Genomic DNA, 25,899 nt, shown 5'->3' with positions numbered 1-25,899 from the left:
TCCGGGAAAGCTTTGCCAGGATAGTATCCATATTGCGCAGAACCCAGTTCGCTGAAAGGGCAAGGGACTGATATGTAAGGAACTTCAGAGTCTTGCCCCCGGAGATGATAAGCTCCTTCAGTAGGTTCTGTTGCTCCGGGTCTGTCAAGTCATATGTGGCTTGTACCCCTACTAGCGTGGAGGCCCACCAGTCCAACCAAGAGGAGACGTGCACCAAGTCTTTCGACATCTCCTCCATCATCGCTGCCTCCGACTGCGAAAAGCAAATCGGGGCCGAGGAGGCTCTGTCTTCCGGGGCACCCTATCCCAGAACTTCGAGGGAGGGCTCCACTTTGCAGGCTCCCGGCCGCTGTCCCTCTGGCACATAGAACCTACTCTGGGACCTGAGTCCCTGTAGCAACTTCAAGGAGCTCTGTGTTTTGGGAGCTTCGGCATTGCCTGCCACAACTTTATCAACGTGAGCCCGTCCCAGGACTAGATCTCTGGCCACAGGCAGGTCCAGGGAGGTTTTCTGCTGGACGGGTGCCTCCATCAACCGACACCGGCTGGACCTCCAGAAGTCCTCATCGGTTGGAACCGGTTCCTCAATCCGATGATGCCTTCGTATCAGGCCTATTACTTTCCGATACGCCGAGTCCTCGGTCGGGGAACCTTCTCTGCTGTCAGCAGTACCTTCCGCCTGATCCCGAGGAGCCGGGTCACCGGGCACTCCTACCGGGCGCTTTGGCTCTGGATCAACAGGCCCTCCCCTGCGGTGGTAGCGGTCTGCCCCGACGGGAACCTCCGCAGCAGGGTTGGGGGCCAGGACAGGCATCGCCCTGCCGGCGAGGACTACCGTCCGTGTAATCTCTCTGGAGGACGAGGACGCGGATCCCGTGGGCTGACCCGACGGAGGGAACCGTTCCTTCAAGTCCAAGGGCCGAGCCAGCTGTGCTGACTCGCCCCGGCTGCCCGTACGGAAGCACGGCTGCCCCCGCTCGGCGGGGTGAGCCGGGAGCTCCGCGGACTTACGCCTGCCTGAAGAGGACTTCTCGCATTGTTCCCTGCGAGGGTCATATCTGCGGCTGGAAGATGGCCTTCGCGGCGAATAATCCCTGGACCGCCGGTCAGGGGAACGCTGCAAATCACTTCTACGGGGAACGAAGACCCAATCACCATCGGGGGACCTACTCTTCCTGTCCTTCCTTTGTGGAGACCGGGACCGTTTTCTACTGAATCTCGAGCGGGAACACCTGGTCCTGGACCGCTCCCTCCGTCGCTGGCGCCTCCTCCTGGCTTCACCTTCTCAAGAGATCGAAGAACCACCATTTGAAGAGCCCGACGATACTGTACAACCCGACCGACGGGCGGGAGCGGGGGCTACGGAGGGCTTCGCGACCTGCTGCGTTCCAGAGGTCGAGGGTTGTAGGAAAGACTCCGGAACCTTCGTCAGAGGAGCTGGAAAAGAGGTTGGACGCACTACACTAGGGAACCAGGTATCCAAGCCCTCTTCCATCCGCATTGGGGACCTACCTGGCGTTTTAGGGAGCCTCCACTCGAAGGGCTCACTTACCGTAGAGTCCAACTTTTCCTGGGCGTCAGCAGCTGCTGAAGTACCCGAACCACAGGCCCACGAAGCGGGCGATGAAACAGGCACAACATTACTACTCCACAAGGGGTCGGAGGAGGAGACGTGCCCCCCAAGCACAAGGGCAGAGTCTCCAGAACCCCCAGACACAGCACTATCAGGCTCCCACTAGCCTGAGAAGTCCCAGCAACCCCCACTTCATACACATTAGACTCCTGGGGAAGGGCCCTCGGCCCTTTCCCCGTAACGGACTTACCTCGTCCCCTACTCTGGGTAGGAGAAGGCGAGACAGAAGCCCCGTCGGATCGTCCACTGGGCGACGGTAACGGCGAAGAGATGCTAGACTTCCTGGGCAAACGTTTCGACGACTTCTTTTTAGTGCCATAACGCACCCACTGGATCTCATTCCAGCTAACACATTCATCGCACGTATCCGACGGCGAGCACACACTGCCTCTACAGGAAGAGCAAAGTGAATGAGGGTCTACTTCGGGCTTGGAAAGGAACGCTCCACACGACTTTCCGGCTCTAGGCCCAGGAAAACGGCGGATCTGCTCCATCGCACACAACCACAAGACACAGGAACGAAGGGAATAATCAAGGAATACACTTGGGAAGCACAAGGAAAGGCAGTGAACACGCGAGAACACAAGGGATAAGCACAGAGATACCACGCGGTAACCACGTGGGACACAAAGAGTCGTAAGAGAATGAGAGCGGCGTGATGGTATCACGACGCGACCAGAGAACTTACTGACTAACGGGACCCAAGCTAACGCCGACCTAGCTCAGGTCTACCCCAAGGGCATGTTCTCCTTACTCCTGGGTTAGTCCTCCATAGAAAACGGACGTAGGGTATACTACACAAAACTCTGGTCGGTTGAGAGGAGATTACAGGTAACTCCTAAGAAAGTAGTTCGAGGTAAGTATTTGTGTTGGAACAAATTATTTTTTAGATTTCTTACTCAATGGAATAAAAAATTCTAAGTAGAGCTGAACAAATCTAATGTTATCTTTGTTACATCTTAACTCTTTCTCCATTGGGTAGCACCATTAGACGTGCATGTACCCTCTGATGTCAGGTAACTGTAACCTTTAAAATTATTTGTTAATTGTCAGAACAAATCATTACAATTTGCAACTTCATTCTTCTAGTTATTTGGTATTCAATTTCTACTGAGCTTTCTTAATATTTTCAACTACCTTACATTCCTTTTAAGCTGAAAAATACAATTTTGAGAGGACTAGCAAAATTTTTTCATAAAAATAACAGCATAAGAAAACTAATTACAATACTACTAAATGAAGAAGGAAAAATTAGTGTTTGAATATTTGGGGGACGAAGCAGTTCTTAAAACTATTAACTTTTATATAGTAAATAAAACTGAGAAAACATGGATAAATTAGAACACTTTCAAGGAACAGTAGGTTTACATATTCTTTTTTTTTTTAATGGCAATAAAAGAAAAAAATAATCAAATTAACTTTCGTAAATGGCAAGAATTAAAGATGTTAATCCAAACTTTAACACATGGTGACCAATACAAATTAATATGCCAATTACTTTAAAAATTACCAGGAATAACAACACTATACCAACCTGTCTGTGTTTGTCTGTGCCATGGATGAGGTTTACAGTAGACTCCCTTTGTACATGTAGAAGGCTTACACATTGTAGTTTTGTTTACTACTGTTGGCGGTACAAGCATTTTTAGCAGCTCTGTTGTTGCCTGACAAAAAGATGGTTATTTTCATACATAAACCATATAAACTTCTTAAAACAATAAAAAAGCTAATCAAATACTCATTATTGTATGAATTCTTATTTGAATTTCAATGCTGGCCCATAATCAACTGACAATATCAACTGAAGGAATTCTTAAGTATCTCGTCTCTGAATATCCATTAAACAATGAAATTTAGATGGTTTTCCAGATATAAAATTTATTCTTAATAATCTGTTTAGCATAACACTGGGAGTATTCATTACAAAATTGGCAGGCTCCTTAGGCTAAATTTTTTTTAACTAATTAGATCCCCTCTATCTCCTTCCATTCAGTAAAGAATATACCTTTAATAACAACTATATCCAGCTTCTTTAGAAAAAATTATTGTGTCTAAATAAATGATAAACAATAACAAATACCTAAAATGACCTAGTCATGGTCATATAAAGATAAAAAAACAAATACTCAACCTTAAGTCACTGTCATACAACTACAAATAGAAAACTGTCAGCAAATAATTCAAGTGACTTAGAAACATGAAATTGATTATGAGTTCATCAGACATCTTAAAAGTTGACTTTACAATTTTTATTCTTTATGTAACTCCACCTTACTTGAGCCTACTACAAGTAAGAAAGTATTCTAAAGATTTAAAATTTCCTTCCATACTGTTTGAACAGACCAACTACAATTTAATTGACACATTCGTTAACTGAAGGAATCACTGCAAAGTGTAAATTAGAATTCTGTATTACAAATGTCTGGTTGAACAAAGGCATCTTGCTACTTAGATCATGAATCACAAAATGTTTTAAGAACTTAAACCTACAAGAACTGCCGTATGTCTTATTGAGGTCACATAATACTTTCACATGATGCTGCTTGGATGCAAACGACTTAAAAAATTAAGACTCGACACACACTACGCACATAATAAAATGACAATCTTTTCTAAAGCTTTTTAATTATCTCTTCCATCACTTTATATACAAAAAGTTAATGAAATTTAACAGTAGTTTGCATCTGAAAATTTGTCTTTTCTAAGTGTAAAAAAAAATCCAATCTATAGGGATAGATGTAAACCTGAAATTCTGGCAATCATCAAGAAACTGGCCATTGGTGGAACAAATTTGTCATATTAGTAATGCAGTGCATTCTATGTGAAAAGTTCCATTAAACAAGCTGATGGCTCTGTAAACACTTTGAAACTCTTCTGCATTTCCTTTACCAACCTCCATTCTAAATATATGCACCTCCTATATCCAAGCACCACCAAGTTGATCATATGTTCAGGTGAGATATTGTGTTTTAATAATTGATGGGGCATGTATGACTGTCATCTAATCTACTTAAATGAAAATAAACAAGGGCGTCAGAACTCGTAATTGAAGGTATGTCTGGGTAGGCTCACCTGTATCTAGACCACTAGCAACCTTTTTTTCTAGGAAAAAATATAGATGAACAAATCCAAGTGAGAATCTGACCTACACAAACAGTTAACACAACAGGATCTTAGACACCAATCAGTTACTAAAGCCATTTCAAACATACATACAAAGATTTAGACAATATACATATATACATATACCAAGGCACTTCCCCCAATTTTGGGGGGTATCCGACATCAAACAAATGAAACAGAAAAGGGGACCTCTCCTCTCTATGCTCCTCCTAGCCTGACAAGGCACTCAACCGAGTTCGGCTGGTAATGCTAGCCCACCCTCCCACATTATCCACCACAGATGAAGCTTCATAACGCTAAATCCCCTACTGCTGCTACCTCCACGGTCAACCAAGGCACCGGAGGAAGCAGAAGGGCCTACCGGAACTGCGTCAAAATCGCTCGCCCTTCATTCCTATTTCTAGTATGCTCTCTTGCCTCTCTCACATCTGCCCTCCTGTCACCCAGAGCTTCCTTTACTTCATCCATCCACCCAAACCTTGCTTCCTCTTGTACTTTTCCCATCAACTCTTGCATTCATTACCTTCTTTAGCAGACAGCCATTTTTCATTCCCTCAACATGGCCAAACCACCTCAACACATTCATATCCACTCTAACTGCTAACTCATTTTTTACACCCGTTCTCACCCTCACTACTTCGTTCCTAACCCTATCTACTCGCTTCTTCTAACAACACATACAAACTCCCTAGTTACTAATTATTACAAGGGGGTACAATAAATGGTCACTAGCAAAACAAATGGCTAGTAGTTCAGTAGTATATACTAAGATGGGAGATAATGATAACTGGATGGCATAATTTTCTGCTATTGCAGATTACCTTGAGAATTAATAGACACGAAACCTTATGTAAGAATGTTTTTGAGTGAAGGTCCTGAAGATTATAAATCCCAGGCACATAATAATTCCTTTATGCATAAGATTCAGTTATTTATTTTTTAATTTCACTTTAAAAAGTTGGATTGGATTTATGAATTGGGGCTTTACAACCTGGTGCTTGGCTCTCTGAGGACATTCAGCACCCAAATTCAACTGAGGGAAAACACTGCAGTTACACTAGGAAGTGAAAGTTAGAAGTTGGACAGCATGATGGAAGAGAGGAACCAGAATCAAAAATAAATTAGAATATAATGCAACTAGGAGCCAAAGGAATACTGAAAAGATCCATAAGTAATGCCTACAGTACACATCATAAGGTGCACTAACAAATACACAAACCTCCAATCAAGGAGTATTTTTCTCTGGAACATCTATCTGTCTTCAACTTGAATGTTTTCAAAGGTTGATTAGGAAAAAAAAAAAGAAAAAGAAAAAAAAAAGAAGGTAGAATATGAAAACCTTAATTAAACAGGTACAGAGCGGGCTTCCTCACCTGCAGCGTTTCTTGAGATAGAGCTGGTGTAGTTGATTTACTGGATGAATTTGTACTAGTTGAAGTTGAATTCGAAGTTAGCTGTGAAGTAGGTTTTGGTCCTGAAAATAATAATCAATATTACACAAAAGGTCTAATATCAATAATATCAATTCCTTGATATGATTAAAACAAAGAATAAGGACCCAAAGGGCTTCCTTGATCCCCATTGTAATTTCTTAGTGAAATACTACTGTTATAAAATAGCCAATTTTCACATAAAACAATTATGTATCATCTCAATGGCATTAAATCATTAATCACATAAAACAGTTTTTGGTGTTATGTAGTAATTGCTAGCCTGATACAAAAAGGAAAGGAACAGTACATAGTCAACTAAATCCTCTCAATTACTAAAACTAATATAAAGATTAACATTTATAACCCACATCTAATTTTTTATGGAGCTAGTGATTTTTAAAAGAAAAAATATCTATCTATCATGGCACTTCCCCCAATTTTGTGAGGTAGCCGACACCAAAAAACAAAAGAAAAAAAATTAAAAAAAAAAAAACATCGATCCTCTTTGCCTGACAAGGGACTTATCAGAGTTTTCCACCACAAATGAAGAATTCATATGCTGACTCCCATAATGCCACTACCTCAGTGGTTAAACACCAGAGCCTATCGGAACTGTTACAATCGCTTGCCATTCATTTCTATTCCTAGCACACTCTTTGTCACTATCACATCTATTCCTGTGTCCCCTAGGTCTTCCTTCACTCCATCCATCCACCAAAACCTTAGCCTTCTTCTTGCACTTCTCCCATCAACTCTTGCATTTATCACCTTCAGCAGACAATTATCCATATTATTCATATGGCAAAACCATCTCAACACACTTATAGCCACGCTAGATGCTAATTCATTCCTCACACTCATTCTCACCCTCACTACTTCAATCCTAACCCTATCCAATTGAGATACGCTAGTCATACTCCCCCAGATACTTCAACTCGAACGCTTTCAATCTCTTTCTCTTTGCCACTTACATTCAATAAACTAATAGCCCCAGAATTAGATACTATTGCTGGTGTGTGAAATACAGTTGGCTCCACAATAACTGTTTCTATACTAAAAATACATATCTTCTCATCATTATTACCTGAACAACCTTGTGCCCTTTTGACTAAACATGCAAATGTAGCAATTAGCCCCATATGTATTCTAAAGTCGCCATCTAATAATAATTACTCCCTTTCCTGTTATCTCATGATAAACCATAATCTATTTTCAACATTTTGAACTTAACTCCTTCCTTTATTTTCATACAATCTCTCCAGAGGTCTCTATTCATGAATATGATATTTTCAGATTCAAAACATTAAATGAACATGAGATTTTTTAATGAAAAACTTCAAGTAGTTTTACCTAAACACAGAAACTCCTAGAATGGAGCTAGGTAAAAAGTTGGCAAATGAAGTCTCTGAAGTCTTCCATGTCTATTAGCAATTACAAAGCTAGTACAGTAATAACATCAGGTTCAAGAAAACTACCCTACAGAACATCAGAAAAGAAGTCAAAGTTCACACAAAATCCCAAAAATTCTTTGAAACTGGTCTCTAACAAATCTGTGATTAAGATCAGAGAACATAACACCAACAATTTACAAAACCTATAAATAAATCAAAAATTTTAAATAATTTTTATTTTTCCTAACATACTTACCGAGAACTACTTTCTTTGGAGTCACTTGTGATTCCTCTATCTCGACCAAGGTTTTTCCCGCCGTTACCCCCCCTTACTCCGCTCTACATAGGCTTACCCCCGCCGCCAAGGAATGCGCCCTGAGGGCAGGATTAGGGCAGGTCACTGCTTCTCTGGGTCAGCGTCCTCATTAAGTTCGTCTCTTAGCCCAAATTGGCAATGGAAGGATGGCACTCGGGGACGGAAGGGAGGGCCATTACCCGAAAGTAGTTCTCGGTAAGTATGTTAGGAAAAATAAAAATTATTCAAAATTTTTGATTTGTTCCAACACAAAATACTTACCGAGAACTACTTTCTTTGGAGACTTATACTTTAGGAGGCGGGAGTGCTATTCTGACACTTGACTAAGCACATAGTGCCTAGAGGGCTATGGAATGCGGGGGCCTATCAGAGTACGGAGCAAGGATAACTGCGGAACCTTACGCTATTATCTAAGACTCACCTCTTAAAACTTCTTCTGACGATTTTCTCCTGATGTAGTCGCGAAGAATTTGTTCGTCGTTGGGGACAGCCTCTGGCCTACCGCTACACAGCTTGGAGGGCGGCAATGACTGTCCCAATGGAGAACCCGTCCAAGGATTTTCTTGAATAATCCTTGAGGTAGTGGGCAGTAAAGGTCGACTGGTGCGACCAAGTGCCTGCCTGCAGGATCTGCCCCACCGCCATGTTTCTCTCAAAGGCCAAGGAGGTGCTCAGACCCCTGATGTCATGGGGGCGGGGAGTGCCTGGCACTGCCATTTTATCCTCTTCATAGGTTCTAGCGATGACTTGTCTCAGCCAGAAGGAAATGGTGTTCTTGGAAACTTGCTTCCTATTAACACCTGTGGAAACGAAGAAGTTCTTGATACCTGGTCGGAGATGAGCTGTCCTTTCCAGGTATTTTCTGAGAGTCCGTACTGGGCATAACTTCAAGTCTTCCGTAATGCCCGTCTTGGGAATGGCCGGAATTGAGAAACCCACAAACCTCGGGTCCCAGACTGCTGGGTTCTGAGTCTTCGCCACAAAGGAGGGCACGAACCTGAAGGACACTTCCTTCCACCCTTGGGAGTGCGAAACGTCGTAAGACAGACCATGGATCTCGCCCACTCTCTTAGCCGAAGCTAAGGCTAGCAAGAAGACGGTCTTGAGGGTGAGGTCTTTGTCCCCGATATCTTTCAGGGGTTCAAAGGGAGGAAGACTTAGCATCTTTAAGACCTTGGCTAGGTCCCACCTGGGCACTCTCCTAGCTTGAGGGGGGTAGGATTGCTCGAAACTCCTAATCAGCATCGCTATGTGTCTCGAGGTCCCCAGGTCGATGCCTTTCCGGAGGAAGACTTGGCCTAAGGCGGTTCGAACTCCTTTAATGGCTGGGATTGACATTCCCACTTTATCTCTAAGATACACCAGAAACTCAGCTATGTCCGGGACCGAAGCTTTAAGAGGTCTAATGTGTTTCTCCGAGCACCACTTCGTGAAGAATGCTCACTTCGCCTGGTATACCACGGTAGAGGATCTCCTCAGGTATAGGGACATTCTCTTAGCTGTGGTGGCGGAGTACCCCTCCTTCTTCAAGAGCCGCTCGATAGTCTCCAGGCGTGAAGGCGAAGAGAGAGAGGGTTGTCGTGGAGCCTGAAGAAGTGCGGTTGGTGCAGGAGGTCTGACCTGGCGGGCAGAGGCCAAGGCGGTTGGCTCGCTAGGTCTTTTAGGTCCGCGAACCACTCTCTCTCCGGCCACCAGGGCGCTACCAAAGTCATCCTTAGGTTTCAGGAGGCCCTTACTCTGTTGAGTACCTGCCTTATCAACGTGAAGGGGGGACAAGCGTACACGTCCAGGTTGTCCCACTTGTTCTGGAAGGCGTCTTCTAGGGCTGCCTTTTGGTTTGGGACCGGGGAGCAATAGACCGGTAGTTGGGCGTTGAGCTTTGTTGCAAAGAGGTCCATCACCGGGGAGCCCCAGCGTTGAATGATGAGTCTGGCTACTTCTGGGTGTAGAGACCACTCTCTCCCCACTATTTGACCCATTCTGCTGAGGCCGTCGACCAGAACGTTTTTCTTCCCGGGGATGAACCTTGCTAGCAGCACCACTTACTGCTCGTCTGCCAAATGTAGGATGCTTATGGCGAGGTCGCACAGTTCTTTTGATCTCATGCCCCCTTGCTTCTTTATGTAGGCCACTACCATGGCGTTGTCGCACATTAACGCCACGGTGTTTCCCTTTAGCCAACTTGCAAAGTGAAGACATGCCTTCTGGACTGCTCTTAGTTCTAGGACATTGATGTGTAGACGCTTTTCGCTCTCCGACCAGGTACCGCTTGCTGTCTCTTCCAGAAGGTGGGCCCCCCACCCTTGGTTGGAGGCGTCTGTGAACAGGAGGTACTCGGGGGGACTAGACCCGAGGGGCATCCCCTTGAGGGAGTTCGACTGGCAGTGCCACCATTCTAGGGAGGCTCTCGTATCTGGAAGGACTGGAATTAACGCCTTCTGTGAGTCTGTCTGGGACCAGAGGCTCTTGAGGTTCCATTGAATGGGTCTGAGCCTCATCCTCCCTTGGGGAACCAGTTTCTCCAATGAGTCCAGGTGACCTATCAGTCTCTGCCAGTCTCTCGCCCTCCTGGAATATTCTGACAGGAACGGCTGAATGATGTGCTTGAGGTTCCGTATCCTGTCTTCCGAGGGGAAAACCTTCCCCTGCACGGTATCCGTCATCCCCAAGTATCCCATTCTGTTGGATGGTGTTAAGTTCGACTTTTCCAGATTGATTACGATTCCCAGATTCCTGCAGAACTGGAGGAGGTTTCTCCCTTGCTCCTCCAAGGGGGCCTTTGAGTTGGAAAGGAGCAACCAGTCGTCCAGGTATCTGATGAGACGGATACCTCGTTCGTGAGCCCACACTGAGACTGTCGCGAAGACCCTCGTGAACACTTGAGGGGCCGTCGACAGACCGAAGCAAAGGGTCTTGAACTGCAGGATCTGGGATCCCCATTTTACCCGGAGGAACTTCCGACTCGACGGGTGGACAGGGATCTGGAAGTATGCATCCTTAAGGTCGACAGTCATCATATAATCTTTCTCCCTCAAGGACAGCAGGACGGATTTTGGGGTGTCCATCTTGAAGTCCGTCTTCTTGACGAACTTGTTGAGGGCCGACAGGTCTATCACGGGTCTCCACCCCCCCGTTGCTTTCTCTACCAGGAACAGGCGGCTGTAGAAGCCTGGGCCTGGGAGAAGGACCTCTTCCATGGCCCCCTTCCCTAACATGGAGGAAATCTCCTCTTGAAGGGTGGCCCTTTTCATCGGGTCTCTGGGGGCCAACCATTCTGTCTGGCTGGCTGGAATAAGAGGGGGTGGTTCCGCTATGAAGGGGAGCCTGTAGCCTTCTTTCAGGACGGACACCGTCCAAGGATCCGCTCCTTGTGCCTTCCATGCTTGCCAATGCGGTCTGAGGCATCCCCCAACCCGAGGCTTGGGCGGGAGTAGGGGGCCTCTCCCTCTACCTTCTCCTAGAGGGGCGGCCTGATCTGCCTCTCTTAGAGGCGGAGTAACCCGACCTGAAGGAGCTGGAAGAAGCTGGTGCTCCTCTGCGAGAGGGCTGAGGAGTTGTTGTCCAGGAGGAGGAAGGGGCGTCCCTCCTCGAAGTGTTTGGGGCAGCCTGAGGAGTCACGGCGCTATCTGAGGCGGCCCTCCTGTATGGCGGCCTTTTAGACGACGCAGGTCTGGGGACGTTGGCCTCTTTCTTCTTAGACACTTTCTCCATCAGGTTCTCCAGCTCTTTTAATGGGAACAGAGACTCACCCCACAAGGGTAGGCTACATACAGCTCGGGCCTCTCTGTCCGGGATCCTCCTCGATACCTTAGCTAGGACCGTGTCTCGTTTCCTTAGGACCCAGTTGGCCGTCAGGGCGAGCGCCTGGTACGATAGAAACTTCAGAGTTTTCCCCCCGGAGGTGAGAAGGTCCGTCAGGAGGCTCTGCTGTTCAGGATCTTCGGGGTCGATGGAGGCTTGCACGTTTACTAAAGTGGAGGCCCACCAGTCCAGCCATGAGGAGACGTTAACCAGGTCCCGCGACATCTCCTCCATCATGGCGGCTTCCGTAGGAGAGAAGGAAACCGGGGCTGATGCGGCCCTTTCGTCTCAGCTGCCTTGTCCTAGGATGTCCAAGGCCGGGTCCACTCTACAGGGGCCTGGGCGCCGCCCTTCTGGAATGTATACTTTCCCTTGTGCTTTGAGGCCCTGGAGCAGTTTCGAGGCACTCTGGGACTTGGGGGCTTCCGCATTGCTGGCCACTAAGTTGTCTATGTACTCTTGCCCTAGTACTAGGTCTGGGGCAAGAGGAAGGGCCAGGGAGGACTTCGGAAGGGTGGCGTGATGGGTAATTCTCAGGAGGCTTGATCTCCAGGAATCCCCCTTTGGCGCTGAGGGTTCTGTAATCCCATGGTGCCTCCTGATGAGGCCCACCACTCTTCTATATGCAGAGTCCTCCGACGGGGGAGCTTCTCCTCCGTCAGCCGAGGCCTCGGCCTGGAGTGGGGGCGCCGGGTTGCTGGTTCAGCAGACCAGTCGTCCCGCCCTTGGGTCCAGGGGGGCCGCCTTGTAACCGTAGTGAGCTCCGTAAGAGAGTGGGTCTCGCTGCAAGGTGGGTACCACCAGCTCAGGGAGGGCCCTCGATTGCCCGAAGGCTCTGGAAGCGGAAGTCACGGTCCCGGTGGGCTGACCCGACAACGGGAACCGTTCCTTCTTACTCGATGACCGCACCAGCTGGGCTGGTTCGGTCAGGCTGCCTGCAAAGAAGCGCGTTTTCCCCCTCTGGGCGGTGTGAACCGAAGGCCTCGAGGACTTATGCTTCTGCAAGAGGTCTTTCCTGCGTGCCAGGTCGCGTGGTTCTAGGCTGTGCGTAGAAGGCGGCAGCCTAGACGCACGTTCACTGGAACGAGGGTCTGGTGAATGGAGCCTCTTGGACTCTCCTGACGGTACGTAGACCCAGGCGCCCCCGGGAGAGACATTTCTCCTATACTTACGGGAATGGGAGCGGTAGCGCTTCTTGCTAGGCCGCGACCTTGACCTAGAGCGGGAATGTTCGCTCTCGGACAGCTCCCTTCTCCTGCGTCGTTCCCCCCTGACTTCCTCCTCGGAGGATGAGTCTACTTCTGATGAGTCCGACGGTGCCACGTTTCTCGCGTAACGGCTGCTAGCGTGATCCGCGGGGGAATTTCCTTGCCGCCGGGTGTCCGAGATCGAATGCTGGAGGAAGTCCTCGGGAACCGCCGTGGAGATCGTCGGCACAGAGTCTAATCTATCCATGCCAGGGGGCCAGGGGTCCAGGGTCACGTCAATTCTTAGCGGTGACCTCCCTGGCGTCTTCGGTAGCTTCCACCCGAAGGCATCGCTACTCGAGCGGCGAACTCTAGTTTGGTTGTCCCCTGGCGGGGGAGAGCCCGGCGCACCGGCCCACGAGGGCGGAGGTGACTCTGAAACCACAACACTGCCCCATACGGGATCTTCAGAGGACGCGTGGCCCCCCACCACAAGGCCTGACTCACCCGAAGCACTACCGGGCCCTTCGTTAGCCCTAGAGGGGCCCGTCCTTGGTTCTTCCCTCGCACTGGATTCCCTGGGAAGAACACCTTGACTTTCTACAACACTAGAGGCTTCTTGCCCTCTCCTCTGCGAAGAAGACGGAGAAGCCGAGGCTTCGTCGGACCGATCACTGGCCGACGGTAACGAAGAAACGACACTAATCTTCCTGGGGGAACGCTTAGAAGACTTCTTCTTTTTGGTACCGTAGCGTACCCACTGGATATCATCCCAACTTACGCACTCCGGACACGTGTCCGCGGAGGAGCAAACTTTCCCCCTACACGTGGAACAAAGGGAGTGAGGGTCTACCACTGGCTTTGAGAGGAAAGCCCCACACGACTTTCCGGCTCTAGGCCCAGGGCAACGGCGCACATGCTCCATCGTTCGCACACGAATGGCACAACACTAGTGAGCTATACGTACACTGGGGATATACACAGGGAGAACGCACTGTAACACTTGCGAATAACGCACTACGCAAAAACACAAGTCCCCACGCTGGAAACACATGGAACACAAACGCGCCAAAGGATCGAGAAAGACGAGAGTGAGCTGTGTACTGCTCACGACCAAGGAACTTAATGAGGACGCTGACCCAGAGAAGCAGTGACCTGCCCTAATCCTGCCCTCAGGGTGCATTCCTTAGCGGTGGGGGTAAGCCTATGTAGAGCGGAGTAAGGGGGGTAACAGCGGGAAAAACCTTGGTCGAGATAGAGGAATCACAAGTGACTCCAAAGAAAGTAGTTCTCGGTAAGTATTTTGTGTTGGAACAAATATCCATTACGGATAATTTGGTCAATGGAACACTAATTTAAAATCTGGAACAGACAATTGAAAAGCTTGTATTGCATGCAAAAATTTAGATATCAAAGAGCATCTAAAGTACCTAGTTAGTTCTAAGGAAATTTACTGTAAGCAAGTGTCACACTTTAAAGTATAGCACTTGCACAATGAGCTTACACTTCTTCAAATTTCAGCAATATGGAAAGTACTTCTTCAAATCCCAGCAATTTACAAAGCACTAATAGAGCCAAAATGATAATCTTAAAAAATTCAAATAATAAAATTTATCTACCCGTGATTTGTCTTATGCATTTGTCGCGATTTAAAATATGGCTCTTGCATATTAACTTTGCAACTCGGATATCAAGAGCAATATACATATATACATATACCAAGGCACTTACCCCAATTTTGGGGGGTAGCCGACATCAACAAATGAAACAAAAACAAAAAAGGGGACCTCTACTCTCTACGTTCCTCCCAGCCTGACAAGGGACTCAACCGAGTTCAGCTGGTACTGCTAGGGTGCCACAGCCCACCCTCCCCCGTTATCCACCACAGATGAAGCTTCATAATGCTGAATCCCCTACTGCTGCTACCTCCGCAGTCATCTAAGGCATCGGAGGAAGCAGCAGGGTCTACCGGAACTGCGTCACAATCGCTTGCCATTCATTCCTATTTCTAGTATGCTCTCTTGCCTCTCTTACATCTATCCTCCTATCACCCAGAGCTTTCTTCACTCCATTCATCCACCCAAACCTTGGCCTTCCTCTTGTACTTCTCCCATCAACTCTTGCATTCATCACCAATATAATTACATACATACATACATATACCAAGGCACTTCCCCCAATTTTGGGGGGTAGCCGACATCAACAAAGAAACAAAAACAAAAACAAAAAGGGGACCTCTCCTCTCTACGTTCCTCCCAGCCTAACAAGGGACTCAACCGAGTTCAGCTGGTACTGCTAGGGTGTCACAGCCCACCCTCCCACATTATCCACCACAGATGAAGCTTCATAATACTGAATCCCCTACTGATTCTACCTCCGCGGTCATCTAAGGCATCGGAGGCAGCAGCAGGGCCTACCGGAACTGCGTCTCAATCGCTCGCCATTCATTCCTATTTCTAGCACGCTCTCTTGACTCGCTCACACCTATCCTCCTATCACCCAGAGATTCCTTCACTCCATCCACCCACCCAAACCTTGGCCTTCCTCTCCTACTTCTCCCATCAACTCTTGCATTCATCACCTTCTTTAGCAGACAGCCATTTTCCATTCTCTCAACATGGCCAAACCACCTCAACACATTCAAATCCACTCTAGCTGCTAACTCATTTTTTACACCCATTCTCACCCTCACTACTTCGTTCCTAACCCTATCTACTCGAGATACACCAGCCATACTCCTTAGACACTTCATCTCAAACACATTCAATTTCTGTCTCTCCATCACTTTCATTCCCCACAACTCCGAACCATACATCACAGTTGGTACAATCACTTTCTCATATAGAACTCTCTTTACATTCATGCCCAACCCTCTAGTTTTTACTACTCCCTTAACTGCCCCCAACACTTTGCAACCTTCATTCACTCTCTGACGTACATCTGCTTCCACTCCACCATTTGCTGCAAAAACAGACCCCAAGTACTTAAACTGATCCACCTCCTCAAGTAACTCTCCATTCAACATGACATTCAACCTTGCACCACCTTCCCTTCTCGTACATCTCATAACCTTACTCTTACCCACATTAACTCTCAACTTCCTTCTCTCACACACTCTTCCAAATTCTGTCCCTAATCATCCAAGCTACTCTTCTGTGTCTGCAACCAGTACAGTATCATCCGCAAACAAAAACTGATTTACCTCCCATTCATGGTCATTCTCGTCTACCAGTTTTAATCCTCGTCCAAGCACTTGAGCTTTCACCTCTCTCACCACTCCATCAACATACAAGTTAAACAACCACGGCGACATCACACATCCCTGTCTCAGCCCCACTCTCACCGGAAACCAATCACTCACTTCATTTCCTATCCTAACACATGCTTTACTACCTTTGTAGAAACATTTCACTGCTTGCAACAACCTTCCACCAACTCCATATAACCTCATCACATTCCACATTGCTTCCCTATCAACTCTATCATACGCTTTCTCCAGATCCATAAACGCAACATACACCTCCTTACCTTTTGCTAAATATTTCTCGCATATCTGCCTAACTGTAAAAATCTGATTCATACAACCCCTACCTCTTCTAAAACCACCCTGTATTTCTAAGATTGCATTCTCTGTTTTATCCTTGATCCTATTAATCATTACTCTACCATACACTTTTCCAACTACGCTCAACAAACTAACACCTCTTGAATTACAACACTCATGCACATCTCCCTTACCCTTATATAGTGGTACAATACATGCACAAACCCAGTCTACTGGTACCATTGACAACACAAAACACATATTAAACAATCTCACCAACCATTCTAGTACAGTCACACCCCCCTCCTTCAACATCTCAGCTCTCACACCATCCATACCAGATGCTTTTCCTACTCTCGTTTCATCTAGTGCTCTCCTCACTTCATCTATTGTAATCTCTCTCTCATTCTCATCTCCCTTCACTGGCACCTCAACACCTGCAACAGCAATTATATCTGCCTCCCTATTATCCCCAACATTCAGTAAACTTTCAAAATATTCCGCCCACCTTTTCCTTGCCTCCTCTCCTTTTAACAACCTTCCATTTCCATCTTTCATTGTCTCTTCAATTCTTGAGCCAGCCTTCCTTACTCTCTTCACTTCTTTCCAAAACTTCTTATTCTCTTCATATTGAGGACCCAATCCCTGACCCCACCTCAGGTCAACTGCCCTCTTTGCCTCACGTACCTTGCGCTTTACTTCCACATTTTTCTCTTTATATTTTTCATACTTCTCTATACTATTACTCTGCAGCCATTCTTCAAAAGCCCTCTTTTTCTCTTCCACTTTTACCTTCACTCCTTCATTCCACCATTCACTGCCCTTCCTCATGCTGCCTCCAACAACCTTCTTTCCACACACATCACTTGCAATCCTAACAAAATTTTCTTTTACTAACTTCCACTCCTCCTCTAAATTGCCAGTTTCTCTTACTTTTACTTCGTCACATATGATTTTCAACCTTTCCTGATATTTACTTTTTAACCCCCAATATAATTACTGCAAAAAATTTTATAAGCAATTCGAAGTATTTGTTAAAACAGGGAAAATTTTCATCATGAACAAATATGTTATTTTTATAATAAAATAAATTTTTGAATATACTTACCCGGTGATTATATAAGCTGCAGCTCTGCTGCCCGACAGAAAAACTCTACGCTCAAAATCCGCCAGCGATCGCTATGCAGGTAGGGGGTGTACTTCAACAGCGCCATCTGTCGTGCAGGTACTCAGTACTCAATATAAACACAGAACTCAATTTTCTCCTCGGTCCACTGGGTCTCTATTGGGGAGGAAGGGAGGGTCCTTTAATATATAATCACCGGGTAAGTATATTCAAAAATTTATTTTATTATAAAAATAACATTTTTCAATATTAAACTTAGCCGGTGATTATATAAGCTGATTCACACCCAGGGGGGTGGGTAGAGACCAGCATTAATTGTTTACATTATTATGAGCTAAGGATTTTGTATTTCATTTTAGCAGTTATTCAAAATAACAAACATAAAATAAATAAGTACCTGGTAAGGAAGTCGACTTGAACAATTACTCTGCCTTTTTTAAGTACATCTTCCTTACTGAGCCTCGCGATCCTCTTAGGATGCTGAGCGACTCCTAGGAGCTGAAGTATCAAGGGTTGCAACCCATACTACAGGACCTCATCAAAACCTCTAATCTAGGCGCTTCTCAAGAAAAGAATTTGACCACCCGCCAAATCAACCAGGATGCGAAAGGCTTCTTAGCCTTCCGGACAACCCAAAAACAACAATAAAAACATTTCAAGAGAAAGATTAAAAAAGGTTATGGAATTAGGGGAATGTAGTGGTTGAGCCCTCACCCACTACTGCACTCGCTGCTACGAATGGTCCCAGGGTGTAGCAGTTCTCGTAAAGAGACTGGACATCTTTAAGATAAAAAGACGCGAACACTGACTTGCTTCTCCAATAGGTTGCGTCCATTATACTCTGCAGAGATCTATTTTGTTTAAAGGCCACTGAAGTTGCGACAGCTCTAACTTCATGTGTCCTTACCTTCAGCAAAGCATGGTCTTCCTCATTCAGATGGGAATGAGCTTCTCGTATCAACAGTCTGATATAATAGGAAACTGCATTCTTTGACATAGGCAAAGAAGGTTTCTTAATAGAACACCATAAAGCTTACGACTGTCCTCATAAAGGTTTAGTTCGTCTTAAATAGAACTTAAGAGCTCTAACAGGGCATAAGACTCTTTCTAGTTCATTTCCAACCATATTTGAAAGGCTTGGAATATCGAACGATTTCGGCCAAGGACGAGAAGGTAGCTCGTTTTTGGCTAGAAAACCAAGCTGTAAAGAACATGCAGCCGTTTCAGATGAAAATCCGATGTTCCTGCTGAAGGCGTGAATCTCACTGACTCTTTTAGCTGTGGCTAAGCAAACCAGGAAAAGAGTCTTTAAAGTGAGATCTTTAAAGGAGGCTGATTGTAGTAGCTCGAACCTTTCTGACATAAGGAATCTTAGTACCACGTCTAAATTCCAACCAGGTGTAGCCAAACGACGCTCCTTCGTGGTCTCAAAAGACTTAAGGAGGTCCTGTAGATCTTTGTTGTTGGAAAGATCTAAGCCTCTGTGACGGAAGACTGCTGCCAACATGCTTCTGTAACCTTTGATAGTGGGAGCTGAAAGAGATCTTTCTTTCCTCAGGTATAATAGGAAGTCAGCTATTTGGGTTACAGAGGTACTGGTTGAGGATACTGATACCGACTTGCACCAGTTTCGGAAGACTTCCCACTTCGACTGGTAGACTCTAAGAGTGGATGTCCTCCTTGCTCTAGCAATCGCCCTGGCTGCCTCCTTCGAAAAGCCTCTAGCTCTAGAGAGTCTTTCGATAGTCTGAAGGCAGTCAGACGAAGAGCGTGGAGGCCTGGGTGTACCTTCTTTACGTGTGGCTGACGTAGAAGGTCCACTCTTAGAGGAAGAGTTCTGGGAACGTCCACCAGCCATTGAAGTACCTCGGTGAACCATTCTCTCGCGGGCCAGAGGGGAGCAACTAACGTCAACCTTGTCCCTTCGTGAGAGGCGAACTTCTGCAGTACCTTGTTGACAATCTTGAACGGGGGGAATGCATAAAGGTCTAGATGGGACCAATCCAGTAGAAAGGCATCTATATGAACTGCTGCTGGGTCCGGGATTGGTGAGCAATATATTGGGAGCCTCTTGGTCATCGAGGTTGCGAAGAGATCTTTGGTAGGTTGGCCCCATGTGGCCCATAGTCTCTTGCACACATCCTTGTGTAGGGTCCATTCTGTTGGAATGATTTGACCCCTCCGACTGAGGCAATCCGCCATGACATTCATGTTGCCTTGGATGAACCTCGTTACTAGAGAAATGTTTAGATCTCTTGACCAGGTGAGGAGGTCCCTTGCGATCTCGTACAACGTCATAGAATGGGACCCTCCTTGCTTGGAGATGTACGCCAAGACCGTGGTGTTGTCCGAGTTCACCTCCACCACTTTGCCTTGAAGGAGGGACTTGAAGCTTTTCAAGGCCAGATGAACTGCCAGTAGCTCCTTGCAGTTGATATGTAACGTTCTTTGATTAGAGTTCCAAGTTCCCGAGCATTCCCGACCGTCTAATGTCGCACCCCAGCCCGTGTCCGATGCGTCCGAGAAGAGAACGTGGTTGGGGGTCTGAACAGCCAGGGGCAGGCCCTCTCTGAGGTTGATACTGTCCTTCCACCAAGTCAGTGATGACTTCATCTTCTCGGAAATGGGGATCGAGACCGCTTCTAGCGTCTTGTCCTTTTTCCAGTAAACAGCTAGGTGAAATTGAAGGGGACGGAGGTGTAGTCTCCCTAACGAAACGAACTGTTCCAGGGATGAAAGCGTCCCTATCAGACTCATCCACTGTCTGACTGAACATCGTTCCTTCTTTAGCATGTTCTGGATGCATACCTGGGCTTGACTTGTTCTGGGGGCCGACGGAAAAGCCCGAAAAGCTTGACTGTGAATCTCCATCCCTAAATACACTATAGTTTGGGATGGGACCAGTTGGGACTTTTCCATATTGACCAGGAGACCCAATTCCTTGATCAGATCTAGAGTCCACTTTAGATTCTCCAGACAGCGACGACTGGAAGAAGCTCTAAGAAGCCAGTCGTCCAAATAGAGGGAGGCTCTGATATCCGCTAAATGCAGGAATTTGGCAATATTCCTCATCAGCCTCGTAAACACAAGAGGAGCTGTGCTTAGGCCGAAGCACAGGGCTTGAAATTGGTAGACAACCTTTTCGTAAACGAATCTCAGAAAAGGTTGGGATTCTGGGTGGATGGGGACGTGAAAGTATGCGTCCCTTAGGTCTAAAGAGACCATCCAGTCTTCCTTCCTGACCGCTGCTAGAACGGACTTTGTGGTCTCCATGGCGAACGTCTGCTTTGTGACAAAGACATTCAGCGCACTGACGTCTAGCACCGGCCTCCACCCTCCTGTCTTCTTTACCACTAAGAAGAGACGGTTGTAGAAGCCCGGGGATTGATGGTCCCGGACTTTGACTACCGCTCCCTTTTCTAGTAAGAGAGACACCTCCTGCTTCAAAGCTAGTCTCTTGTCTTCCTCTCTGTACCTGGGAGAGAGATCGATGGGAGACGTTGCTAGAGGGGGTTTGCGTACAAACGGGATCTTGTACCCTTCTCTGAGCAACTTCACAGATTGTGCATCTGCGCCCCTTTTCTCCCAGGTCTGCCAGAAGTTCTTGAGTCTGGCTCCCACTGCTGTCTGAAGAAGGTGGCAGTCAGACTCTGCCTTTAAAGGACTTGGTACCTTTCTTCTTCCCACGTCTCCCTTCGGCACGAGCACCTCCTCTGCTGGAGGCTCTGCCACGAAAGGGCGGAATGAATCTGGACGCTGGAGTGTCCATCCTGGGTCTAGACAAGGTAGGCAAAGGGGTGGCTTTGCGGGCAGAGGACGCAACCAGGTCATGGGTGTCTTTCTGAATCAAGGAGGTAGCAATCTCCTTTATCAAGTTCTCTGGGAAGAGGCACTTTGAGAGAGGAGCAAAAAGAAGTTCCGATCTCTGACACGGTGTTACTCCAGCTGACAGGAAAGAGCAAAGGTTTTCCCGTTTCTTGAGGACCCCGGATACGAACGAAGCCGCAAGCTCACTGGATCCGTCACGTATGGCCTTGTCCATGCAGGATATAATGAGCAAGGAAGCTTCCTTGTCAGAAGGGGAGATCTTCCTGCTCAAAGCTCCCAGACACCAGTCCAAAAAGTTAAAGACCTCGAAGGCTCTAAACACTCCTTTCAACAGATGGTCTAAGTCTGAAGGAGACCAACATATCTTAGAACGTCTCATGGCTAGCCTGCGGGGAGAGTCTACTAGACTTGAGAAGTCGCCCTGGGCAGAGGCAGGAACTCCCAAGCCGAGAACTTCTCCCGTGGCATACCAGACGCTCAATCTGGAAGAGAGTCTCGCAGGGGGAAACATAAATGCTGTCTTCCCAAGGTTCTTTTTGGACTGCATCCAATCTCCTAAAACTCGTAAAGCTCTCTTGGACGAGCGGGCGAGGACGAGTTTCGTAAAGGCAGGCGCGGATGACTGCGTGCCTAAAGCAAACTCTGACGGAGGAGAGCGTGGAGCCGCAGACACAAACTGATCAGGATACATCTCTTTGAACAGAGCAAGAACTTTTCTAAAGTCCAAAGAGGGTTGCGTGGTCTTGGGTTCGTCGATGTCCGTATGTGGGTCGTCAATGTGTGCAGCGTCGTCATCATCAGAGAGTCCATCATCTGAAAACTGAGGAGGAAGCGGCAAAGGAGTAGGAATCGGCTGGTCAGCTGAGTCCGGCAGCACGGGTGCACGCGTGACTGAACCGGACGCAACGTCATGGAACTGTTGCCCAGTCTGTGAACTGGCAACAACCATAGCAGCGCGGGGACGCAAAGCGTCTACTCCAGACTGTCTAGTCTGCTGTGTGCGAGTAGAGGTAACCACACTGGGTTGCGGAGGTTGACGCACCGCGTCAAAACAAAACAACTTAGGCTGTTGTTGTACCTCGCGAACGTCAACGGAAGGTTCCATGCGTCGCTGAACGTCAACATGCGGCTGGCAGGGTACACTGGAACGCATGGGTGGCGGGACTCTCACAGCTGGAGTGCGGGAGAAGGTAGCCTCAGCGTCCACCGGACGCACAACCGTGGGTGGTTGTAGGCTAGAGGTTGGTGCAGCGTCAACCTTCTCCGCACGAAAGTCCTGCATCAATGACGTTAACTGTGACTGCATGGTCTGCAGCAAAGACCACTTAGGGTCTACAGGAGCAGGTGCGGCAACAGACGGTGTTACTGCCTGATGCGGTACCGCTTTGCCTCTCTTAGGAGGTGAGCAGTCGTCGGAAGACTGCAGCGAGTCCGAACTGACCCAGTGGCTACAACTGGGCCGTTGGACTTGCGCGGAAGGGACCGACTTGCGCTTAAGAGGCCGCGAGACCTTGGTCCATGGTTTCTTACGAGAAACCTCTTCCGCAGACGAGGAATAAATGGGCTCTCTCGTCTTCGTGTGGGTGGGGCGATCTTGGATAGATACGCCCGAAACCACGGAGGGAACGTCTGTTCGCTGATTAAAGCCTCTCGAACCCTTTGGTCGTACGATATTGCTTCTCCCCTGGGCTTGGGAGCTTGCAAGAGGTCCCGGACTGGGAGGACGACAGGCACGAACAGACGAACCCTCAAGCGCAACACTATCCACAACACTTTCCACAACACTACCACTCACTTTATCACTACCCACTGCACTCTTGCACTTCAGCTCCTTGACGTCTGCCATGAGCTGGTTACGGTCACTAGCCAAGGACTCGACTCTCTCACCCAGAGCCTGGATGGCACGCATCATATCTGCCATCGAAGGTTGTTGAGTGCTAGAAGGGGGATCAGGAGCAACCACTACAGGGGAAGGAATAGGTTGTGGGGCATGAGGAGAGGAAAATTCAACGGAGCGAGATGAACTTCTCCTGACTCTATCTCTCTCTAGCCTACGTGTATATTTCTGGAATTCGATAAAATTGAATTCCGAAAGCCCAACGCATTCCTCACATCGATCTTCCAATTGACAGGTTTTATCCCGACAATTGGAACAAACGGTGTGAGGATCGATAGAGGCCTTCGGAAGACGCCTTGAACAGTCCCTAGCATTACACTTCCTGAACTTAGGGACTTGAGAAGGGTCAGCCATTTTGAATTAGTCAAAGGGGAATTCAAAAACTATCCAAAGTCGTCAACAAATAATCCGATATCAACAAAAGAATGCAAGGATGTATTGAAGATAACGTCTGCAAAGCGAAAGCTCAAAACTAGAAATGTGTACTTCACCAAAAATATGTGAAAACCAATCCAGTAAGCAACAGCGAATTTAGTAGGTCTTGCCGGTGGCACGACAGAGAGAAAATTGAGTTCTGTGTTTACATTGAGTACTGAGTACCTGCACGACAGATGGCGCTGTTGAAGTACACCCCTTACCTGCATAGCGATCGCTGGCGGATTTTGAGCGTAGAGTTTTTCTGTCGGGCAGCAGAGCTGCAGCTTATATAATCACCGGCTAAGTTTAATATTGAAAAAAACAAATTGCTTTCAGTAACTTACTAAGATTTGGAACTTGTGCATTTTTTGCTTGGGACGATGCATCCTTTGACTGAGCTGAATCTACCAAAAAACCAAATGTAGTCTTGTATCTGGATGCACAACTGTAACGGCAAAAGCTTCGTAACGTGTTGTCTGACATCACCATATGGAACTGTGCTTTTGCTACCGTATTGCACATACTGCAAACAGCAATTGGGGCCTCGGTGGATGACGAAATATTACCCGATGCAACTGTACCAGATGTGCCGGAGTTACCAGTTTTACTGAAAGAGTAAATATAAAATCCTTAACCACATGTGCTTGCTTATTCACCAATTTTAAATTACATTCAAACAAGACATTATCATTATATATTCCATCATCCTCTCAAAAGTATGCCCTGAATAGCATAATGGGGGCAGTTATGAAAGTATTTTACTATACCCTTTTGGTTCTGGATGTTTTGCTGTAACTTAATCATCTGTTTGCTTTAGTGTCTTCTAACCCAAATCTTAATTGATTAACCAAGACTCAATTTTTAGCTTGGGGGTTCAATTTCCCTAAAAAAAAAACTGCTCAATTTCTAGTTTTTCTAAGCTCCAAATTTCTTGGAGAAGATTTACCAAGTAAAAATTGAGTGTTGAAATGTTACTCACTAGATTTTTGGAGATAAAGTTACTCATAACATTATCAGTCTCTATAAAAATATCATGAAATTTAATTCAGTATACACAGACCTGACAACCCAAAAAAGGACCTCAGCCCTTCAAGGCAAAACAATTTCTTTTTTTTTTTTTTTAAGATAGTGGACTTTCAAAAAGACATTTTGACTAATCAGAATTTCAGGAAGCAGATTTAGTGAAAATCCAATTTACACGGATGAAAAAAATCTCCACAGGAATATTTCAAACAAATCTTTTTAATGATCACATTTTTTCATAACTTACAAAAATTGGAAATTAATACCTTTTTAACATACTTTTGGTATATCTAAAATTCAACTATTCATTATCTTTTCAATTGAAGAATTCATTAATTACTGATTGCATAAACAGTTTCTTGCAACACAGGAACATTCTATTTTATTGTGAAGTTTAATTAATTCTATTAACAATTCAAACTTCATACAAAGATAATCAAACATCTAATTTTTCTTTATTCCAAACATTCATAGCCATCTAATAAATATCATCTATGAATATTGCATATTGCCTTGTTCCACTAACAATATAGTATACATTAGCAAATATATAGTATATTGTAATACTGCACTAAAATTTTCAGACCATTTAGTAACAGAATCCTTCTGACAAGTGAAGCTTTTGTTGACTCCTCATAATAGGAAATATAAATATAAGAAATCTGTAATCATTACCAAAATCAAAACTTCTTTCAATGCATCTATGATTTGACAGTAGCTGAACAGGGGGAAGAATGAGCATACCTACAGAAACCTACCTATCACAAGTGGGAGAAGGCCAAACATTATGGGAGGAGTCCAATTCTCAATCAATCTTTACTTTGGCAGTGTCGAGAACTAAGACTTGAAACAAGGGTTTAAATAAGCACAAAGATATTTATACTTACTCATTAGCACCCATGTCTCTAGTTTTCAAACAATGTAAAGAGCAATAATAATATTCCCGGAACTCCTCATCCACTTGGCGGTGAATCATGTCGAAGTTGTATTTTTTCACCTTTGAAATAGATAAAAATATATGCCATTAAAATCAAGTACATCACTGAAAAATATCCCTAAACATAAATTCTAAAATAATTCACAACTATGACTTAACTTTTTATAGTAAGGTATTATATGCATTATCTTATTTCTTCAGGCTTACAATTTTCAAACCCTAGGGCAAATGCAAACAAATCTT

The 25,899-nt window shown here is 46.1% G+C and overlaps 1 protein-coding gene across 4 annotated transcripts in view; it reads right to left on the bottom strand.

The window, feature by feature from the left end:
• The window catches only part of woc (without children), a 119,023-nt gene that overhangs the window by 27,023 nt on the left and 66,101 nt on the right, over positions 1-25,899 (bottom strand). For all 4 annotated transcript variants that reach the window (XM_068374096.1, XM_068374098.1, XM_068374097.1 and 1 more), the window contains exons 8-11: positions 25,607-25,716; positions 24,041-24,303; positions 6,130-6,230; positions 3,168-3,297 (exon numbers count right to left, since the gene is read on the bottom strand). In XM_068374096.1, the coding sequence (XP_068230197.1) occupies positions 3,168-3,297; positions 6,130-6,230; positions 24,041-24,303; positions 25,607-25,716 (604 nt within the window). The remainder of the gene's footprint in view (positions 1-3,167; positions 3,298-6,129; positions 6,231-24,040; positions 24,304-25,606; positions 25,717-25,899) is intronic.

This window comes from Palaemon carinicauda, chromosome 5 (assembly GCF_036898095.1).
Source record: "Palaemon carinicauda isolate YSFRI2023 chromosome 5, ASM3689809v2, whole genome shotgun sequence".
NCBI classification, from domain to species: Eukaryota; Metazoa; Arthropoda; class Malacostraca; order Decapoda; family Palaemonidae; genus Palaemon; species Palaemon carinicauda.
This window is presented reverse-complemented; position numbering and strand designations above follow the sequence as displayed.